Source organism: Carica papaya, chromosome 8 (assembly GCF_054855325.1).
Source record: "Carica papaya isolate Zhongbai chromosome 8, ASM5485532v1, whole genome shotgun sequence".
NCBI classification, from domain to species: Eukaryota; Viridiplantae; Streptophyta; class Magnoliopsida; order Brassicales; family Caricaceae; genus Carica; species Carica papaya.
Window position 1 is genome coordinate 28,281,957 of NC_142316.1, and position 21,613 is coordinate 28,303,569.

At 39.7% G+C, this 21,613-nt stretch overlaps 2 protein-coding genes across 2 annotated transcripts; both read right to left on the reverse strand.

The window, feature by feature from the left end:
- Positions 1-10,933: 10,933 nt before the first annotated feature.
- LOC110817091 (large ribosomal subunit protein uL15x) lies at positions 10,934-11,640 on the reverse strand. The gene has a single exon (XM_022045488.2). It carries the CDS (start codon positions 11,557-11,559, stop codon positions 11,119-11,121), a length of 441 nt encoding a protein of 146 aa, XP_021901180.1. The 5' UTR covers positions 11,560-11,640; the 3' UTR covers positions 10,934-11,118.
- Positions 11,641-12,306: 666 nt separating this feature from the next.
- On the reverse strand, positions 12,307-17,654 carry LOC110817122 (protein DETOXIFICATION 29-like). The gene is made up of 8 exons (XM_088210121.1): positions 17,237-17,654; positions 16,590-17,131; positions 13,989-14,075; positions 13,359-13,415; positions 13,016-13,254; positions 12,815-12,933; positions 12,649-12,735; positions 12,307-12,560 (listed from the first exon to the last, which is right to left on the reverse strand). The coding sequence occupies exons 1-8, from the start codon at positions 17,594-17,596 to the stop codon at positions 12,462-12,464; spliced, it is 1,590 nt and encodes a 529-aa protein (XP_088066247.1). The 5' UTR covers positions 17,597-17,654; the 3' UTR covers positions 12,307-12,461.
- Positions 17,655-21,613: the final 3,959 nt, after the last annotated feature.

Genomic DNA, 21,613 nt, shown 5'->3' on the forward strand with positions numbered 1-21,613 from the left:
ATTAGTAAATATAGAAAGTGTATCTCAATAGGCAGATCTCAGGAAGCGACAAAACGGGGTTCAGCTTCTTCCTCTGTAGGAAAATCAGGAGGCGACTAACATGGAATATATATATGTATATATGTAACGGCCCCGGAAAATATTAAAATGAAATGAGTATTTAAATATATCGAATGCGGAAGCGAGATCAAAATTTCATTTAACATCCCTTACACGAAAAACCAAAAACGTACTTAAAATATAAAAGATTAAACTAACTAAGAAAGAAACTCGAAAATAAAACTATGCGTATGACTACAGAGTCTCTAGGCATCCCCTTCGTCGTCCTCCTGCGGAACGGGCTCGGGAACCATGTCTTCCTGATCTGAAATGGTTAATTAAGGAGTGAGCTACACTAGCCCAGTAAGAACATCACGATATCTCACCGTCACGGAGATAAAGGTGGGTAAAAAATCACAAAAAGACCAATGGAGCATAATTTACAATAAACTCGTTTATTAACAACAAAACCTTTTATCAATAATAAAACTTTGACCATCCACTTACCTTGGTGGAATTTATGAAAACAATATGAGAAAAACAATAACATTATCATAATCATTGAATAATTTAAGCTGTAAAACATAACACTTATCACGCCTCTTGTAATTCAATCATTGTACAACATATCTTTTTCTCATTTACCAGCCTACTAGTATCCGTGGGGGTCCATAGGGGTTCCGCTACCCGTTAACCTTTAACATTCATAATCAGTTTCCAGGACCGTCCCCATACCCCGTCCGGTATGGGCGCCAAAACCATAAACCTCAATACCCCGTCCGGTATGAGGGTGAAACGGGCCGTCCCCATACCCCGTCCGGTATGGGCGCCAAAACCATAAACCTCAATACCCCGTCCGGTATGAGGGTGAAACGGGCCGTCCCCATACCCCGTCCGGTATGGGCGCCAAAACCATAAGATCTCCATACCCCGTCCGGCATGTGAGACCACAATCCCGGTAGGGTTCCCTACGGACCCGGTCCGTCCACCATCTCCCAGGATATCTAGTCAGGCTGACCCCCATAATACAATTATCAGTCTATACAATCTTTCATTTTCCTTTTCCTCAATCAACATCATCAATTCACTTTTAAACAAGCAAATCGTAATTCATACCAACAGACAACATACAATATCAGTTTTTTTCAGTCATTCAACCCATAATTAATAAAAACGTAGTGTATGCACACAAATCTGTAAAATGAACACATCAAACCCCATAATGCATTTAAAGCTGTAAAACAGTGTAAAACAGACCAAATAACAGTAAATCATCAATCACACTAGACTCGGGCTCCATTAGCAACCTTAAGCAATTTCACACATGCGTTAATTCAAGAAATACCATTTTATCATTTTGAACTTTAATACCGTGATAGGAAATAGAGTGAGGGGTCCTTACTTGTTTTCGAGATCCGAATACGATTCACAGTGCGCCTGCAGGCTGTCCCTAATTTTCCCTGAATTTTTCTCGGGGAACTGAAACACACTAACAGTACCTGCACGTGTTCCAAAAAAATTCCAAATTAGGCCCAGGGCCTCTTTCGGCCCAAATCGCAACTCCGGCACGGCGGCTCCGCCGTGCTCCGGCGACGGCGCCGCCGCTGGCGGCGGCGAGTCGCCTCGGGTTGGCTGTTTTCGGCCGTTTTCGGCCGAATTCGGCCACACTCGCATTGGTCCTTGTCAGAAAAGAACCTTAGGGCCCTCGGGGGGCCAAAAAATCACGGAAAAACGGAGCTTACCGGCGGCGGCGCTCTCGGGTGCAGCGGCTCTCCGGCGAGGTTCGTGTTTTGGTGATTCGGCTCCGGTCAACCTGTAGAGAAAAGAACGGTGATCACGGTGATATAAAAATTGCATCGAACGGAGGCCGGGAAGGGCCTCGTCGGAGGCAAAAACCGAGAGGGGGCGCGGCGGCGCCGCTGGGCTTCGGCCGCGTATTCCGGCCGTTTGGCCGGGATTTCGGTTTCGATTTGGCCATAGGAGGAATCAGTGGGGAAAAACGAGTCGGGGGTATGAAATTTACCTCGATCGGCGGTCGGAAATTTCCCCGGTGCGGCGGCGAGCGGCGGCGGGTGGCGGCGGTCGGCCTCTGGTTCGTCTTCTCCGGCGAGCGGCTGGCGGCTAGGGTTTGTGGTCTGGTGTGGGGGTTCTATTTATAACCCCTTGCCTTTTGATCACAGCCGTTCATTTTGTTTTAATCTGGGCCGTTCGTTTTTGATTGAATCTGGGCCGTCCGTGCGATTGAATCTGGGCCGTCCGATCGCGTGATTGATCTGGGCCGTCGGATCGCACCCACGCGGATCGCCAACGTGGCTCCTTTCGGAGTGACGCGATCTTGCCACGTGGCAGGCACTGGTTGGCCGGGACTGCTGACGTGGCTGCTGACGCGGCTGCTGACGTGGCCCCCCCCCTTTTTTTTTTTTTTTTTTTTTTTTTTTTTTTTTTTTTTTTTTTTTTTTTTCCTCCTCCTTTCCGGGTGCTACAACTCTCCCCCCCATAAAGAAATTTGGTCCCCAAATTTGCCTCATTACTCTTGATCAAACAGATGAGGATATTGGGCCCTAAATTCTGATTCCAGCTCCCAAGTCGCCTCCCTAGGTGTGTGGTTCTGCCACAAGACTTTTACAAATGATATTTCCCGGTTACGGAGTATTCTGCTTTCTCGGTCTGTGATACTGACCGGTACTTCTTCATAAGACAAGTCCTCTCGGAGTGAAAGCGGTTCATGAGCCACGACATGAGAAGGGTCCGGATTGTACTTGCGCAGCATGGATACATGAAACACATTGTGAACCCGGGAGAGCTCAGGGGGCAGTGCAAGTCTGTAGGCAGTGGTACCAATCTTGTCTAAGATTTCAAAGGGTCCAATGTATCTGGGGTTTAATTTTCCCCTTCTGCCGAACCTACTAATTCCCTTGAAGGGGGTGACTTTAAGAAACACACGGTCACCTTTCTCAAAGGCCAGGTCTCTCCTCCGGGTATCAGCATAGCTCTTTTGCCTACTCTGAGCTGTCTGGATGTTCTTCTTGATCTTAACTATCTTGGACGTGGTTTCTTCCACCAAATCCGGGCCAAACAATCTTCTATCGCCCACTTCCTCCCAACAAATCGGTGACCTGCACGGACGCCCGTATAGCGCCTCGTATGGGGCCATGCCGATGCTTGCTTGGTAACTGTTGTTGTAGGCAAACTCTATCAGGGGTAGGTGGTCGTCCCAATGGCCTCCGGAGTCAAGGACACAAGCTCGGAGCATATCCTCCAGTGTACGGATTGTCCTCTCTGATTGTCCATCGGTTTGGGGGTGGAAGGCAGTACTAAGGGACAGCTTTGTTCCCATAGCTTGCTGGAAACTATTCCAGAACCGAGAAGTGAATCTGGGATCCCTGTCGGACACCACTGTTACTGGGACCCCATGCAGTCTGACTATTTCCCGGACATACATTCTTGCCAACTTGTCCAACGAATCAGTCATTCTGATGGCCAGGAAGTGGGAAGACTTAGTGAGTCGATCAACAATTACCCATATGGCATCGTGTCCCGATCGTGCCTTGGGTAGTCCCGATACGAAGTCCATAGTGATGTGTTCCCACTTCCATTCTGGAATCGGCAAAGGCTGAAGCAACCCCCCTGGGCGTTGATGTTCTGCCTTGACCTGCTGACATACCAAGCACTTAGATACAAAGTCGGCTATATCTCTCTTCATCCCATTCCACCAGAATCGGGGTCGCATAGTTTGGTACATTTTTGTACTTCCTGGATGCATGGCGAACCTTGAACTATGGGACTCTGTCATGATGTCTCTTTTTAATTCATTGTCGTCTGGGACACACATTCTGTCCTTGAAACGAATCAATCCGTCGGCAGAGATCTGAAATTCTGAGTTTACTCCTTGTTCTGCATCCTTCTTGCGGTTTACTAGGGCGGGGTCGACTGACTGGGCTTCCTTTATTCTTTGGATTAACTCGGGTTGGACTGCTAGGTGGCTCAAACATGTGGCCCTCTTCAGATCTTGCAGTCGAACCTGCTGCGTAGCCCCAATGGACCTGCATTCCGAAACCATCAGATGGGCTAGGGTGCCTACACTCTTCCTACTGAGGGCATCGGCTACTACGTTGCCCTTACCTGGATGGTATAGGATGTCACAATCATAGTCCTTGAGGAGTTCCATCCACCTTCTCTGACGCATGTTGAGATCCTTCTGAGTGAAGATGTGCTTCAAACTCTTATGATCGGTGTAGATCTGAAAGGTCTCTCCATACAAATAATGGCGCCAGATTTTCAAGGCGTGTATGATTGCGGCAAGCTCCAAGTCATGGGTAGGATAGTTCTTCTCATGATTCTTTAGCTGTCTAGACCCATATGCTATAACCTTTCCATGCTGCATCAGGACACAACCCAGGCCCAGATAGGAGGCATCACTATAAACTGTATACCCTCCTGATCCACTCGGTAGAGCCAGCACGGGTGCAGTAGTCAGTCGCTTCTTCAATTCTGAAAAACTCCTTTCGCAGTTCTCATTCCAATCAAACTTTGCATTCTTCTTTGTGAGTCGGGTTAGAGGGGCCGCTAGACTGGAGAACCCTTCGACAAACCGGCGGTAATAACCCACCATCCCTAGGAAACTGCGATTTTCCTTAACTGTTGTCAGCCTTTCCCAACCAAGTACCGCTTCAACCTTTTCGGGGTTCACCGACACCCCTTCCTTCGATATAACATGTCCTAGGAAGGCGGTTTGCTCGAGCCAAAATCCACACTTGCTCAACTTTGCATACAACTTCTTTTCCCTGAGTACCTGGAGGACTTGGGCAAGATGATGAGCATGTTCTTCTCTACTTTTTGAGTAGACTAAGATATCATCGATGAACACGATGACAAATTTATCCAAAAACTCTCTGAAGATTCTGTTCATTAGATCCAAAAAGATGGCCGGGGCGTTGGTTAGCCCAAACGGCATAACCAGGAACTCATAGTGTCCGTACCTGGTTCGGAATGCCGTCTTGGGGATGTCTTCTGCTCTCACTTTTACCTGATGGTAACCTGATCGTAGATCTATTTTAGAAAAGACCTGTGCACCCTGCAACTGATCGAAAAGGTCATCAATCCGGGGAAGAGGGTACTTGTTTTTTTTTAATTGTTACCTTGTTTATCCTTCTATAATCAATACACAGTCTCAACGTTCCATCCCCTTTTTTTTTTTGCAAAAGTAACCCCGGCACCCCATGGGGAAATGCTGTGTCTAATGAAGCCACTGTTTTGTAGCTCAGTGATTTGTTTCCTTAGCTCTTCCATCTCGATGCGGCTCATTTGGTAAGGAGCTACCGAGATGGGCTGGGTTCCTGGCTGTAAGTCTATGGTGAACTCGACCTCTCTGTCCCCTGGTAGACCGGGCAGTTCATCCGGAAATACGTCTAGAAAGTCTCGGACTACTGGAATCTCTTGGATACAAACTTCTTTCTTGGGTTTACCTAGTTAGGGAAAATACAATATTAAGGCACTGGGAATTAAGAAGAAAAGAATTTGTCATTAGGGAAAATCAGTACCGAATAATTTTATTAACTTGTAAATGGCTCCTCGTTGGGAGGATTAAATACAATCTTTTTGTTAAAGCAATCTATAGTGGCGTGATACACCGCTAGCCAATCCATTCCTAGGATTACATCAAAATCCCATGTGTCTAACCCTATCAGGTCTACCCTCAATTTCCTATCTGCTATCTCCACGACACATGCCCTGTAGACAACCTCTCCTAGCAATGTCTCCCCTACTAGCATGTAGGAGGCAATGGCAGCCCTCTGCTCAGGAACTACTCCCAAGGTCTCGAAAGCTCTTTCAGTCTCTGCCAGCTAGTATTGGGCCTCTTCAAAAGAGGATCCCCCTGCAAAAGTAGAAGGGTTCAGTCTTCTGTACCTCTCTATGAAGCCGGGGTCGATCAAGGAAGTAGCGGGGTCCCGAGGTAGAGGAACTTGGGCCGGCTGAGGGTTAACTGGGGGACCCTGTGGTGGCACCTGCTGATGTGGTGGGGGTACTGGAATGTGCTGTGGCGACGCCTGCTGGTACCGTGGCTGTGGTACAGGGTCGTACCGCGGCTGTGGCGCCGGGTGGTACTGTGGAGGAACAGGCTCCTGCCGGGGTGGCTCGAGATCAGCCTACTGTAGCGGGGGCTCAACCTGCGCTAGCGGAGGAGGTCCGGGTAACTCCCTTCTCTCCTCTTGCCTTTGCTGGGCAGTTACGAGAGCCTCCACCATCTCAAATAGTCTGTCTAAATCCTCCCGAAGCGAATTATCTTGGGCCGCTTGGTTTAGTGGGGGCCTTCCTCTCCTCATTCCCGTGTACTCGTCTTCACAAGTAATGATTGAGTAACGATATATCGATGAGTATTACTCTAAGGCACTATTGTGTAAGGGATGGGTCCGAGGAAATGCGGCTCTGATACCAACTGTAACGGCCCCGGAAAATATTAAAATGAAATGAGTATTTAAATATATCGAATGCGGAAGCGAGATCAAAATTTCATTTAACATCCCTTACACGAAAAACCAAAAACGTACTTAAAATATAAAAGATTAAACTAACTAAGAAAGAAACTCGAAAATAAAACTATGCGTATGACTACAGAGTCTCTAGGCATCCCCTTCGTCGTCCTCCTGCGGAACGGGCTCGGGAACCATGTCTTCCTGATCTGAAATGGTTAATTAAGGAGTGAGCTACACTAGCCCAGTAAGAACATCACGATATCTCACCGTCACGGAGATAAAGGTGGGTAAAAAATCACAAAAAGACCAATGGAGCATAATTTACAATAAACTCGTTTATTAACAACAAAACCTTTTATCAATAATAAAACTTTGACCATCCACTTACCTTGGTGGAATTTATGAAAACAATATGAGAAAAACAATAACATTATCATAATCATTGAATAATTTAAGCTGTAAAACATAACACTTATCACGCCTCTTGTAATTCAATCATTGTACAACATATCTTTTTCTCATTTACCAGCCTACTAGTATCCGTGGGGGTCCATAGGGGTTCCGCTACCCGTTAACCTTTAACATTCATAATCAGTTTCCAGGACCGTCCCCATACCCCGTCCGGTATGGGCGCCAAAACCATAAACCTCAATACCCCGTCCGGTATGAGGGTGAAACGGGCCGTCCCCATACCCCGTCCGGTATGGGCGCCAAAACCATAAACCTCAATACCCCGTCCGGTATGAGGGTGAAACGGGCCGTCCCCATACCCCGTCCGGTATGGGCGCCAAAACCATAAGATCTCCATACCCCGTCCGGCATGTGAGACCACAATCCCGGTAGGGTTCCCTACGGACCCGGTCCGTCCACCATCTCCCAGGATATCTAGTCAGGCTGACCCCCATAATACAATTATCAGTCTATACAATCTTTCATTTTCCTTTTCCTCAATCAACATCATCAATTCACTTTTAAACAAGCAAATCGTAATTCATACCAACAGACAACATACAATATCAGTTTTTTTCAGTCATTCAACCCATAATTAATAAAAACGTAGTGTATGCACACAAATCTGTAAAATGAACACATCAAACCCCATAATGCATTTAAAGCTGTAAAACAGTGTAAAACAGACCAAATAACAGTAAATCATCAATCACACTAGACTCGGGCTCCATTAGCAACCTTAAGCAATTTCACACATGCGTTAATTCAAGAAATACCATTTTATCATTTTGAACTTTAATACCGTGATAGGAAATAGAGTGAGGGGTCCTTACTTGTTTTCGAGATCCGAATACGATTCACAGTGCGCCTGCAGACTGTCCCTAATTTTCCCTGAATTTTTCTCGGGGAACTGAAACACACTAACAGTACCTGCACGTGTTCCAAAAAAATTCCAAATTAGGCCCAGGGCCTCTTTCGGCCCAAATCGCAACTCCGGCACGGCGGCTCCGCCGTGCTCCGGCGACGGCGCCGCCGCTGGCGGCGGCGAGTCGCCTCGGGTTGGCTGTTTTCGGCCGTTTTCGGCCGAATTCGGCCACACTCGCATTGGTCCTTGTCAGAAAAGAACCTTAGGGCCCTCGGGGGGCCAAAAAATCACGGAAAAACGGAGCTTACCGGCGGCGGCGCTCTCGGGTGCAGCGGCTCTCCGGCGAGGTTCGTGTTTTGGTGATTCGGCTCCGGTCAACCTGTAGAGAAAAGAACGGTGATCACGGTGATATAAAAATTGCATCGAACGGAGGCCGGGAAGGGCCTCGTCGGAGGCAAAAACCGAGAGGGGGCGCGGCGGCGCCGCTGGGCTTCGGCCGCGTATTCCGGCCGTTTGGCCGGGATTTCGGTTTCGATTTGGCCATAGGAGGAATCAGTGGGGAAAAACGAGTCGGGGGTATGAAATTTACCTCGATCGGCGGTCGGAAATTTCCCCGGTGCGGCGGCGAGCGGCGGCGGGTGGCGGCGGTCGGCCTCTGGTTCGTCTTCTCCGGCGAGCGGCTGGCGGCTAGGGTTTGTGGTCTGGTGTGGGGGTTCTATTTATAACCCCTTGCCTTTTGATCACAGCCGTTCATTTTGTTTTAATCTGGGCCGTTCGTTTTTGATTGAATCTGGGCCGTCCGTGCGATTGAATCTGGGCCGTCCGATCGCGTGATTGATCTGGGCCGTCGGATCGCACCCACGCGGATCGCCAACGTGGCTCCTTTCGGAGTGACGCGATCTTGCCACGTGGCAGGCACTGGTTGGCCGGGACTGCTGACGTGGCTGCTGACGCGGCTGCTGACGTGGCCCCCCCCCCCCCCCCCTTTTTTTTTTTTTTTTTTTTTTTTTTTTTTTTTTTTTTTTTTTTTTTTTTTTTTTTTCCTCCTCCTTTCCGGGTGCTACAATATATGGAACACAAATACATGCAGAGCTTATCCGAATTCGCCTGCTCAAGCATCAGATGGCGGATATTCGCCAGCGTAGCCAAAAAAAAACTGAACCGCTAACAAATGAACAAGTTTCCCTGGGTAAGAGCACAGACTAGGAAGCCCATAATTAGCAGTTTTCTCTGGTCGGTAAGCTGCTTTCATCTAAAACTACACCTATTAAAGGGTTAGTCAAGTGAAGATGAGACTGTCCGAGGTGCTTTTTGGGTACTCAAAACTTGTCAACTGGAGCTAGCACTTGAAGAAATAAACTTTCATACCACTACTTGATAGATTCAGGTTATGGTTCTGTCTTCTGGCATCATTAATCAAACTGATGTGTCATAATTTTAATCTGGTGGGTCACTATCTCGACATGGATGTGGCAGATGAACTGGAAATTTGGCTTAACCATTATTAAGGTAGAATTTGATTGACATAACAATTCGGCTTAGCAGCCCATTTTTGAGCAAATCCATATTCTACCAATGACTTTGGAGGGAAGCACATCGTCTTCTCCGATACAATGAAGATAATGGTAATGAACTGCAAAATATTTGCATATTCGTCTATAATTTTAGAATTGTAGAGAATATCATAAATACATATAATACAAACTGTCTTTTTTTTCCCCAAAAAAGAAAAATTATCTTTGACTCCTTTAATGGAGTTCCCTCATTCTTTGGATCTATTTAATATGTAATTTGTAAGAAGTAAATTCATTTGATCGAATAAAAGGATTATTATGGTTTAGTTTGAATCGAGCTCTTGCTAATTATCAATGGCGGACCTTCTTTCCATAAGGGACTGGCCCATCTCCCTGCCACATTCTCCCATCATAACCACCTCCTCATTGACATAATGTAACAATGTTCTAAAAGATACTTGTTCCGAGTTTTGCTTGTCTCGTACAAGATGGAACTTTCTGTGTTCTTCTATGATCAAAACAAGGTGGATTCTTTGTACTGCTGTTGGTAAAAAAATCTGTCAAAGACTTATATTTCCTCAATCATTTGATCTTGATATGCATAACACGTTCAATTTTTTTTTGAAACCTCTGATAGTTATGAAGTTTCAATCTTTTGAAAATTTGTAAATTTGAATAAATGCTGAGGAATAAGCAAAGACTGCAAAGAAGAGACTCTACTTTCTCGCAAGAAGAACTTTGTAAAGAAATTCTAGTTCAACTTTTTAAAAATTAGAACTTGGAAATAGATCAAAACAAAAAAAAAAAAGGCTCAGATAGAAAGCTGATAAATAGTGCTAAAAAATCTTTACTGTGGAAAAATTACACTTCAAACAATTCCCATCAATTCGACTTTAACTAATCCTGCTACTACTTGACCATCTTCAGAAAATGGATAAGATTTTCCGGCTTTGGACCAGCATGATTATCATATCATAACCCAAGAGAACAAAGTTACCGATGTCATCTCTGCAATTTTAAATTAGGTGCCCAGCCAGTACGTCTCATTTCCTGAGCAACCCAAACTCCAATGCAAGTATTCATTCACTAATGTTGCCTTCTTAATTGAAGAAAACAAATTTCTTCACTGAAAAGAAAACTCATACATTGCAGACTAAATCGAAATGTTTCTAGTATGTCATCCAAGCAAATCGCCTATGATCTAACAGACAGCACAAACGTCAAGCGTGGGTTCAGCGAAAAGATGAACTTTTAATAACCACCTTGAAGAGTAAGCAAGAAGCTACAAAAACTACATCAATGGATGCATGACAAGTAAAACCATCTGTTAGATAGGAAATGAAAAGACCAAACACAAATTACAGAGAGCGCATCTTAGGTCGATCCCAAGTATATCCTCCTATTTCACCATGCCTATAAATTTCTGAAATCATTGTGATATAAATATAACAAGCAAGCATCTACCCACAATTAACAGCTACTTTTTCATTTTGTGCTTAGCCTATAAATCTATTGAACAAATAATGGCGATTGTTATTAACTTGCAGGCAATCAAACAACTAATCACAAATCCAAGCACAATAGAAACGAAATAGAAACCAAAACCGCATTCAAGATCATTAAACAATATAAATATAACATCATTAAATTCCGGGTAAACAGATATATCAATTTTAAAACAAGTTCAACGAGATCAAAATCGGAAACCAAAGAGTCTAAAACTTATGCTAGAAAGAAACAACTCGATTCCCCCGAGAGAAAAAGATCTACACCAAACCTAGGCAGTTAGGACGACGGCGCCACCAGCTTCCTTAATCTTCTTCTCGGCGGTCTTGGACACGAGCTTAGCCTTTACGACGACGGGCTGATTCTCCGGCAAGACACCCTTACCCAAGACCTTGAAGTAACCAAACTGAGTGACATCGATCAATGGAGCGGAGTCCTTGGTGGCCTTGGCTTTGACATCCTCTGGCACAAGCGACCAGAGTTTGTCGAGGTTGACGATGGGGCAGTGGTACTTGTTACGCAGCTTGTGGAAATACCTCATACCAACTTTACCGAAGTACCCAGGATGGTACTTGTCGAAAAGGATCCTGTGGTGGTGCATACCTCCGGCATTACCGCGACCTCCAGGGTGCTTGCGGTGCTTCCCAATACGACCATGGCCGGCGCTCACATGGCCTCTCTTCTTGCGGTTCTTCTTGAATCTGGTTGTCATTTCTGCTTCTCTTGGATCTGGTTGCTCCTCTGCTAGGGTTGTGGGCGGCTGCGAGGAACGCTGATGAGAAGGGCGAGTAGTAGGGTTTGGGGGGCATTTTATCTTTGGGGTGAGCTTTTCTTGTTTCCTGGTTTGCCCTTAAGGGTTTTGAGTATTTACTGCATCTCGTTCGGGCTTGGTCCGCAGTCAGTAAGTTTTGGGTTATGGACATGGGCTGCTCCAAGACGCTGTCACCAGAGAACTATGGGCCCAAAAATGCGAAGCCCATTTGGTTATATTATGAGCTTACAACTTATGGAGCTATCTCGTTTCCTTTCCTTAATCCAAAATTCATATAACATTAGAAAAGGATACGTTTTATAGGCTATTTATTTTAGTATTAGTGTCTATAATTGCAAGAGCTCAAATAAACTGATTTGTTTGAATTTGAAATTTAAACTGCATTAATTATATTTAAGTACGTTTATAAAAACATTGAATAACTTCTCTCAAATTTTTTGATAAAAAATTGTGAAAGAATTATAGAAACAAAACCTAATTTACAGGAGGTTCTAATAATTCTTTTGTGTTGGCAAGAAACCGAATAATTATTTCTTCCTAGATATGTTGTCTTCACTCTTCATGGAGTGTTTATGGGGATGAAATTTGACAGCAGGTTAACATCTTTGGAACTCATTTTCTTGGCAAGGACCAAACAGAAGCCTATAAACATTAACGTATTTATATAAGGACATCATATATTATATAGGGAAAAAAAAAAAGAGGAACTGCTTTTATTAAATGCAGCAATTGCTTAGCATAAGCCTGGAATTATTAAAAAAGAAGAAAAGAAAAAGAAAAAAATTGCCAGATATTTGGGCCTCTCGTATTTGAAAAATAAGCAACTATTAACCAAAAAAATCCTAATAGCCAGATATTTGGTCTGCATAATTTTCCACATTGTTGCGTTTGGAATCTGGGTTGCCTCCCCATGTCCTAATTCTGTCTTCTGCAACTGAAGCCTGCAAGTACCATACCCATCCACCATATTAACTTCCAACAACACAAGTCTTAAATCCCATCACATGCGTTTTGTTTAAATTCCCTCACCTCTTTGTTCCAGTTGGTTTTGTAAACCATTCCAAACAGCACACAAGTTTGTACCATCGTTCCTATCAGCATTCCCCACCAAATTCCCTGCCAAACAATAAAGCTGATCAATTTGATTTCACATAATATATACTGAAAACCAAGAGGAATTAAGAAAGATTCATACTGCCACGCCATATTGAAACTTGTAGCCAAGTATTAGACCCAAAGGAATCCCGAGTAAATAGTAGCATGCAATATTCACGTAAGCAACAATAGCCTGCCACCCAGCTCCAATTGCCACCCCTGCAAAATCAAATTTATACACATAAGGATATTCTAATTCAAGTGAAATTATGGCGTTGATGGAGATATATATGATGTGTACCTGAGAGAACAGGTTGAATATTGTCAATGATAATGGAGATGGTGAGCAGTGGCGTCAGCTCCCTGACAAGATTTCTAACCTGTTCGTCGCTTGAAAATAGAACTGGGTATTTGTCCTGGAAGATTATTAGAATGAAGGCGATGAGGAGTCCGATCAAAAATGAAGAAATCACAGCCACAGCTAATGAGAGCTTTGCCGTTCTTGGGTGACCTGCTCCCAGTTCATTTGATATCCTCACACTGCACCACGTTGTTTAATTTTAATATTTACATTATACGAATTGTGTGTCCACATATATATGTATATGTATATGGAATTGTTAATTAGTTTCAGTAACAGAGACCTTATAGCTGCATTCATTCCCATGGCTACCATGACGGTCCATCCCAGTATGTTCATGCTACAAAAAAAATTAAAAAAAAAAAAATGTTAATTTGTAATTTGGAAAAGAACAAAATAATGACGTCTAAATTTTACTCCTCCTACTCTAAATGGTCATGTCTCCGGCGGAATCGATCCTTTAGCAATGGCGTTTGAACCAATACAACAAAAATAGGTATCGTATTCTATTTTTCTTTCTCCTCTGGTGGAAAATTCAATATCTGTCTCGGTCATTTTTGTTTCTCATACAAGACAATGCATTCAATAATATAAACAAAAACCCACTAATGTCATCTTCAACTGCCAGCATGATCCAAATAATTTAGCTCACGTAAATTATTTTTGTTATATACGATAATAAATTCTCAAATTCCTTTGAAGAACAAAACAAAAATAATAATAATAATAATTAATTAATTTACATCAAAAAATTTGAATATATTTTTATGGTATTGTGATATTAATTTTTTTAGAATATTTTATAAGTACAAATACAATTAGTAAAGAAAGCAAGAAGGGAATGGGCATGTGATGTGAATGGGTCAATATTAGACAATCTTAATTAATTAGTTAATTAAAGAAAACTACGCACCAAATGGAGAGCGCGCCCACCGAAACCTCTGCGTCCTTCAGATATCCAGCAAAAAGTATTAGCGCCATAAAGTACCAAATCTCCAAGCTGCAACACCACATTACAAACTCCTTATTGATTATTACTATAATAAACAAAATCATTTTTATTTTATAATTTATAAATTGACTTTGAATGATGATTTTTGTTAGGGGCATTATTTTTATTTAAATAACGTAACGATTATCACATATTATTATTACGAATTGGATAAATATAATTATTACATATTTTAATTACATGCGTAAACAAAAAGATAAAAATAATTGAATTTGATCAAAATTTTATAAGAAGCTTAATAAAAAAAAAATTGTATGCATAAAATTGTGTTTTTAATACTACGAATATCGACAAATATTTCAAGGATTTTCTTCTCCACTTCAGAATTTTCTAGCAAACATATCGGAGTTTGGTCGAGTATATCCAGAAATAGTTAATTAGTTGGCAAATTTTCAACCTCTTTAAGACATGTCAAACTACTCTCGTTAAAAGTATTTTTATGCAAATGATCTTACTCTCCGATAATATAATTGAACATATCGATAAATTTATTAGAGACTTCATTTAAGAATTTCGGTTAAAATATTATAATACTAATAAGTTGAAATAAAATCATATTTACTAAATTAAGGAGGCTGGGGTATAGGGATCAAGTATATGTCATGTCAAAATAAAGTTTTCCTCATGAAGCTCAGCTAGCATCTTATTTTAGAATCTTCTACCTTTTGGATTCCAATCTTTAAAAGCCAAATACTTTCGTTTGAGATTGGTTGGTAATCTTGATATTTCGATTATTTATTATCTGAAAATATCTTATAAAATTTCTTAAAATCCTTCTACGAAAAATTAGATAGAACATTGGAATAAGTATAACACTAAATTTCGAAATGACTACTAGATTGACAGCTGTCTATTAGTACTTCTTTTTAATTTCTCTATCCAACATGATCAACTGGAGAAACCAGTGTCAGATTATACCTCTCTTGATGGTGCATGAAAGTGGGAGCAATTAAAAAGTAAATGAAAATCACGACTATATGGATTATCTAATTGTCGTTGGAACACCATGTTAGTTGCAACATCGCTTAGTCAGTGGCTAGTCCTTAGCCCTAGTACTTTCCACTCGGTGGGGTGGAAAGATCCTCTCTTTTGTTGGTTTAAGATCAACACTGACGACTTTATTTAGGAGGATCTAGCACCTATTTTTACTGAAAGCTTAATCCGTGAATATAGGGGCCACAGGTGGATGGCTTTATGCATAATATTGGCATTTGAAACACGCTTCAAGTAAAGTTCCACCTAGAACACAGTATTGAGGGTCTCAAGCACATCTTTTTACACCTCAAGCACATCTTTTTAAATTATGTTACTCACTATAATATGAACTTAAGCTTCCCTTCTAAGCTTAAGTTGCTTCTTTAGAATGAGCATGACATTCAAATTTCTCATACCCACATGAAGAGAACAACTATGTAAAGTTTTTTAAGCCCACGACTTACCTTTTGGACTTCCTAGACTTCACTTAGATTGTTGTAATATTGTTTGCGGTAGGTTGAAGAATTGCTAGTTTTTTTTTTTTCTTTTTGTGGTATAAAAATAATACAATTAATTAATTTGTAATAAGAAACTCCTCTTAATCAATATATATATATATATATAATATGAGAAAATGTCACATTTTTTGTCTTTTAAAAATAAATAACAAACACATAAAGAACTAAAAAATATCACATGGCATTTTTTTCATTTTTATAAAATAAAAATAATAATAATAATAAATAAAATATAAAAATAAAAAGTTGATGTAATAAGTATAATTATATATATTAAACAAAAACAAAATTTTAAATATTATCTACTCAAATGTTAAAAATAATATAAATAAAATATATAATAATTATCTATCTAAATTTTTAAAAGATAAAAATAAAATATATTTTTTAATATAAATAACACATTATTATAAAAATATAATATAATATCTAATTAACTACACGTAACTTTTAAAATGGGAATATGCGGGCCCCAACAGCTGCCGCAGTCAGCACAAATATGAAACAGAGACGGAACCTAGCAACGGTTGAATGGAAATCAATACCGCTACCTACCAGTAGCATTTACATGGCGTATGAAAGTGTGTCATCTATACATCTACCCAGTCTTCCCTGTAATTTCATTTTCTTTTTACTTCAATTTCTACATCATATTCTCTTTTACTAAAAAAATAATAATTGTGCACTTAATATGATTGATTGATTGATTTTCCATCCGTAAGCATAAAAATAATTGTGCACTCAATAAATTACTAGAAGACAAAACGTTAAATGATTCTGTGATTATGTATAGTTGGCCATCTTTCTTTCTAAATTATCATAATTAATCATATTTTTAATATTAAACCTCATTATTAACCGTATAATTTATTCTACAGAATTAAAAATGAATCTAAAATCACCTCAAATCTTGATGAATGAGAATCAAATGCGAAAATAAGAGGGCAATCAGTGAAGAGAGAGAAATTAAAGTGAAGGAAGATTTGGGTTCGAGAACTTCATGACTCACCAGAGCATCACGGCCGACGCCAGAGATAACCTGACGAAACCCCATAGATTTTGAAAAGCTTTCAACGAAAGCCCAGACCAGGCTTGGCCGCAAGACCCGCTAATGATATACACCAACTGAGTCACAACTATGAACCACCACGAAGCGTTTAGAACCACCGCCGCACCCACCAGACCCCATCCGAGTTTCAGCATAAAAAACCAGCTGAACAGACTATGCAAAACGAGCGCCAGCGCCGCTATCACCGCCATCACCATGATCTTGCTCTGCGCCTGCAAGAACTTCGATATTGGGAAGTTCACTGCGTAAGCGAATAGTTGGGGAATCATCCATATGGATAAAATGCCTGCTGCCTTTGAAATGTTATCTGTCTGCCCAATCAAATGGAGCAGTGGAGCAGCAAATATGTATAGCAAAGAAAGGAGTAAAGCTGTGGTGTTGAGAATAACCCAGGATCTTTGCATGTAAATACCCAGCATGTCAAGCTGGCCGGCTCCGAACGCTTGTCCGCAGAGTGTCTCCAGCGCGCTCCCCATGCCAAGCTACTCGTCGATTCAACACTTAGAAGGTTAGGGATCAGTCATAAAACTGAGTCAAGCATATTAAGATCTAAAATTGTTTGTTAGTGATTATATATGGGTACGTACCATTATACCGAAGGAGAAGCCGGCGATGACGGAGTTCTCGACGGAAACGGCGGCGAGAGTAAGGGTGTCGACTTGGCCGGCTAAGACTTGGGTGACGGCGCCGAGAGAGTATTGGCAGATGGAAGTGAATATGGCGGGTCCGGCAAGGTACCATAGCTTTTTGGATTCAACGGCGAATTCTTTGAAGAAATCACGAACGCCGGTGATGGGAAGAATGTCGTCTGCGCCGACGGTGAAAGTGGCAGAAGTGAAGGAAGCGTTGGCGGGTCTGTCGAGGGAGTAAAGTTGATGCTGTATCTGGTTATCCTCCTCTTCTCTGGAGGAGAGAAGCGGCTCCTTAACAGCATCGCTGTTCTCCATCTGAAATGAACAGGAATGGAGCAGCGCGGGGGAGCCGCGGACTAAAAATAATAAAGAATAAGAGACAACGAGCAAAAAATGGGCAAGAGTCGGCTACTTAATTATAAATTAATAATTATTTATTATTTAGAAGCTAAGATTGTTTACTATATCATTAATTAGTTAATAGATCAATTTTGATTAAAGAGATTTGCATTTATGATTATCGCAATTTTTTTTTAATAAATTAATTAAAAAAGAGCTCTAAGATCAATGGATTCTCACGTGGGCATGTGATTTTTAATTTAATTTTTCAATAATAAGATTATTAGAAGGATTAGGAAGGGCAGATGTCTTTTTTTTTTTTTAATGAAAGGACAGATGTTAATTTAATAAAACATTTGCGGGTGATCCCACATGATTATTATTATTATTATTCATAAATAATTAGTGGCGGAAGGTCCATTCAATTCAACAACCCCGTCATCAATAAGTACTATAACTATACTTACCAGCAAATTGTCACAAGTCACTAATCTCATAGGAAAAATAAAATTTTTCCCACCATCCAATAATAATATTACAGCGTATTCCCACAATTTGACAAGAAAAATAAAAAAGAGTAGTTGAAATTTCCACTATTAAATTGACAATTAATTAACCATTTTTGGGTGCGTGCACCACGCACAAGGGTAAATTAATATCTTAATGAACTTTCATTTTATTGTAATTATAGTTTTCCTTCGTCATAGCTGTGACTTGCTTGCATCATCTATATAAATTTTTAGTCTACGATAATTTTAGCCATCATTTTTTTCATTTAAGAATATTATAATTTATCATTGTAACCTTACAAACATAATAATTAATAATCTCTTATTAAATCACTTATCATAAACTAATTATCAAAAACTTATAAAATATTCACAAAATATCAAGTAATATTTTTTTATTCAAAAGTATCATAATTTAATCAAGATAAAGTTTAATTTATTTATTACCCTATAAATATAATAATAAATTAGATCTTAATCTGTATTAAATTATGTGTTATAAATTATTTACTCACAAAGTTGTACAGAATAATTAAAATTTAAAAATAATATATATCATTTTTGGTGGACATTACTTGCCTTCTTTTCTTTATTGAGTACAGATAAGTGGACAAAGCCAGTTCATTAATGGACATTGAATATCATCAACAAAAAATAAATAGGACAACTCTCGGGACTCTCAAAAATAATATAAACAATAATTTCAGTGAATAAATTAATTTATACATGATATTTATATATATATACTAATTTTTATTATTCTTGTTCCTGAATGGGCCATCAATAATTATATTAAATTACATAGATTTAAGTTGGTGGAGGAAATTTTAATTTATTATTCATAATGTCTTGTACTTTTGTTCACAATATACAAAGAAAATTGCACTTGAATAAAATTTATCTATACACCATCGAGTGGGAAGACCGCGTAAGTCTTCCTCCAACCAGTACGATTGAGTTTGGATGCAATATTAAATAATAATATTATTTCCGGGTTGGTTTAAAATTTTAATATTATTGTAATAATAAGTGAATTTTTTATTATATTAATTAAATGATATATATAATTTTTCAATAATAATAAATACGAAAATATATAATAATTCAAAATTATGATTTCTTATATAAAAAAAAAAAAGAAACTTACTAATTATTAAATTAAATAGTTACTGATAATTATATTTACAATATTTAAGATAAATTATCCACAAAATTAGTGTCAACATTTCAAATCAGTACCTTTGAGAATTTTCAAATTTAATGTATTTTTAAAAATTTCATTAACAGTTTGGTAACAAAAAAGCATTATGAATTTGTAATATCCTTAATTAATTTTTTTAAAAATTTAAAATTAATTTATGAAAATTTATTTTTTTTAATTTTTATTTAATATAAAAATAAAGAAAAATAGGTGTAAGATGAAATTGAAAACAATTTTGAAAAAAAAAATGTGAAAATTTAGGTTATAGAAGTATTTTTAAAAGAAAAATCAGAAATTTTGAGTTAAAACGCAATTTAAGAAAAATATGCTACGTGGGACGCACAGTCAGCAGCCCGGACGAACCGGAGCGCATCGCTTGGCAAGGCACGCTGGCGCGGTGTCACGCAGAAGGTCATGCTGACAATCTGTGTGACTGTGATCGGACGGTCCGGATTTGTTCCCGTGCGTATGGACGGTCCGGATCCGTTCCCTCTTTAAATACGATCGTATGGTCCAAATCAAATTGTGATGGGTAGTCCAGATTCATTTCCTATTTAAACGCGATCGGATTACTCATATCAAATCATGATGGATGGTCCATATTCATTTCCTATGTAAACGCGATCGAACGGTATAGATCAAACACGATTGACAACCCATATTAAAATGAGATAGATATAAATACCCCACTTCACACCAAATTATAACCCTAGCCGTTAGACCCCCCCTCATCTGTCAGAGAAAAAGAACCAGCCGTCGTGAAGAGAGTCGACCGTCGACCGCCGCCGTGCCCGCGCCACCTCCGACCGCCAAAAGAGGTAAAAAAAAATTTATTTGCTTGAAATTCGATTTTGAACACCCTTATGGCCAAATCGGAGCAAAAGGATCGGCGAATGAGCCCGAAATCGCGGATAAAGCCCAGCAGCGCTGCGATGGAAAAAAACAAAAACCGTATCTGATAAGGTCTTTCCCGATTCCCGTTCTGTGTAATTTTTCTACCATTGTAATCACCATTATTTTTTCTACATGTTGATCGAAGTAAAACACTCAACCGTGAAGGTGAGCCGGCGAAGCCACCACACTGGAAACTCCGTCGCCAGTAAGCATTTATTTTTCGACTTTTTTGGGTCAACCGAGACCTTTTATCGTATTTTCTTGCAGGAAAGAGTACAAAATTGACCGAAAACGGTCAGATCGAGGCAAACTACTATCATGGGCGGTGGTGCTGTCGTTGGAGCACAGCGGCGCCGCCGTGCCGGAATCCCGAAATTGACCAAAAAGAATTTCTAACATTGATTTTGGATTTTTTAAAATTTTTTTAGATACTTAGAGCGTGTTTTAATCCCTGAAAAAAAATTTAGGGAATCCAAGGATCGCTAGTATGCACAGTTAAAAGCTTATCGTTTCAGACATCAATTCGAGTAAGAATCTTTCACCTTATTTCTTGTTATAGAATTGAAGTCTATTTATAATTAATACGATATTTTACGTAATCTATAAATATCGATAGCTAAATGTTACTAATGGAGACTGAACCAGTTATTTATTGTTATTTGTCATGTTTTAATTGATTGATCTATTTTACAGTTTTGAATGTATGATATAATGCACCGTAATTGGTATGGTAACTCAATTGTGTTTTTTGATGCATGTATTACTTATTTTACGTAATTTGCAGTTAATTGAAAAACTGAAAATTAAAGGTAAACGAGAAATTATTTGATTAAGTGAATTGATGAATGTTAGCCTTACTAAATATGTTGAGAGATGGTGGACGTACCGAGTATATAGGAAACCCTACCGTAAACGTTGCCTCATACCGGACGGGGTATCAATAATTTATACTTTGACGCTCATACTGGACGGAGTATGGGGACAGCCCGTTAGTTAAAAATGTTGAGAAAAAGGTTCACGCATAGTAGAGACATTTCTATGAACCCCCATGGATACTAATAGGCTGATAAAATAGAAAGTTGTTGTTCTAACTGATTGAATATGAGATTATGATATTATTTATATTATTGCTTTCATATATCAGTTTTGGAAATCTCGTTATGGTAAGTATGTGGTAAATGATTTTATTCATAATAAACGAATTTACTTAAATTAAAATTTTTATTATTTATTTTTATGATTTCTACCAACATTCATTTATGTGTTGGTGAGTAGTGTGACATTTTTATTGGAATAGTGTAACTCACTCTTTTATTAACCATTTCAGATCAAGAGAACCAAGATATAGAGTCCAATCCACAAGAGTATTGCGATTAAGATGTCTAGTTA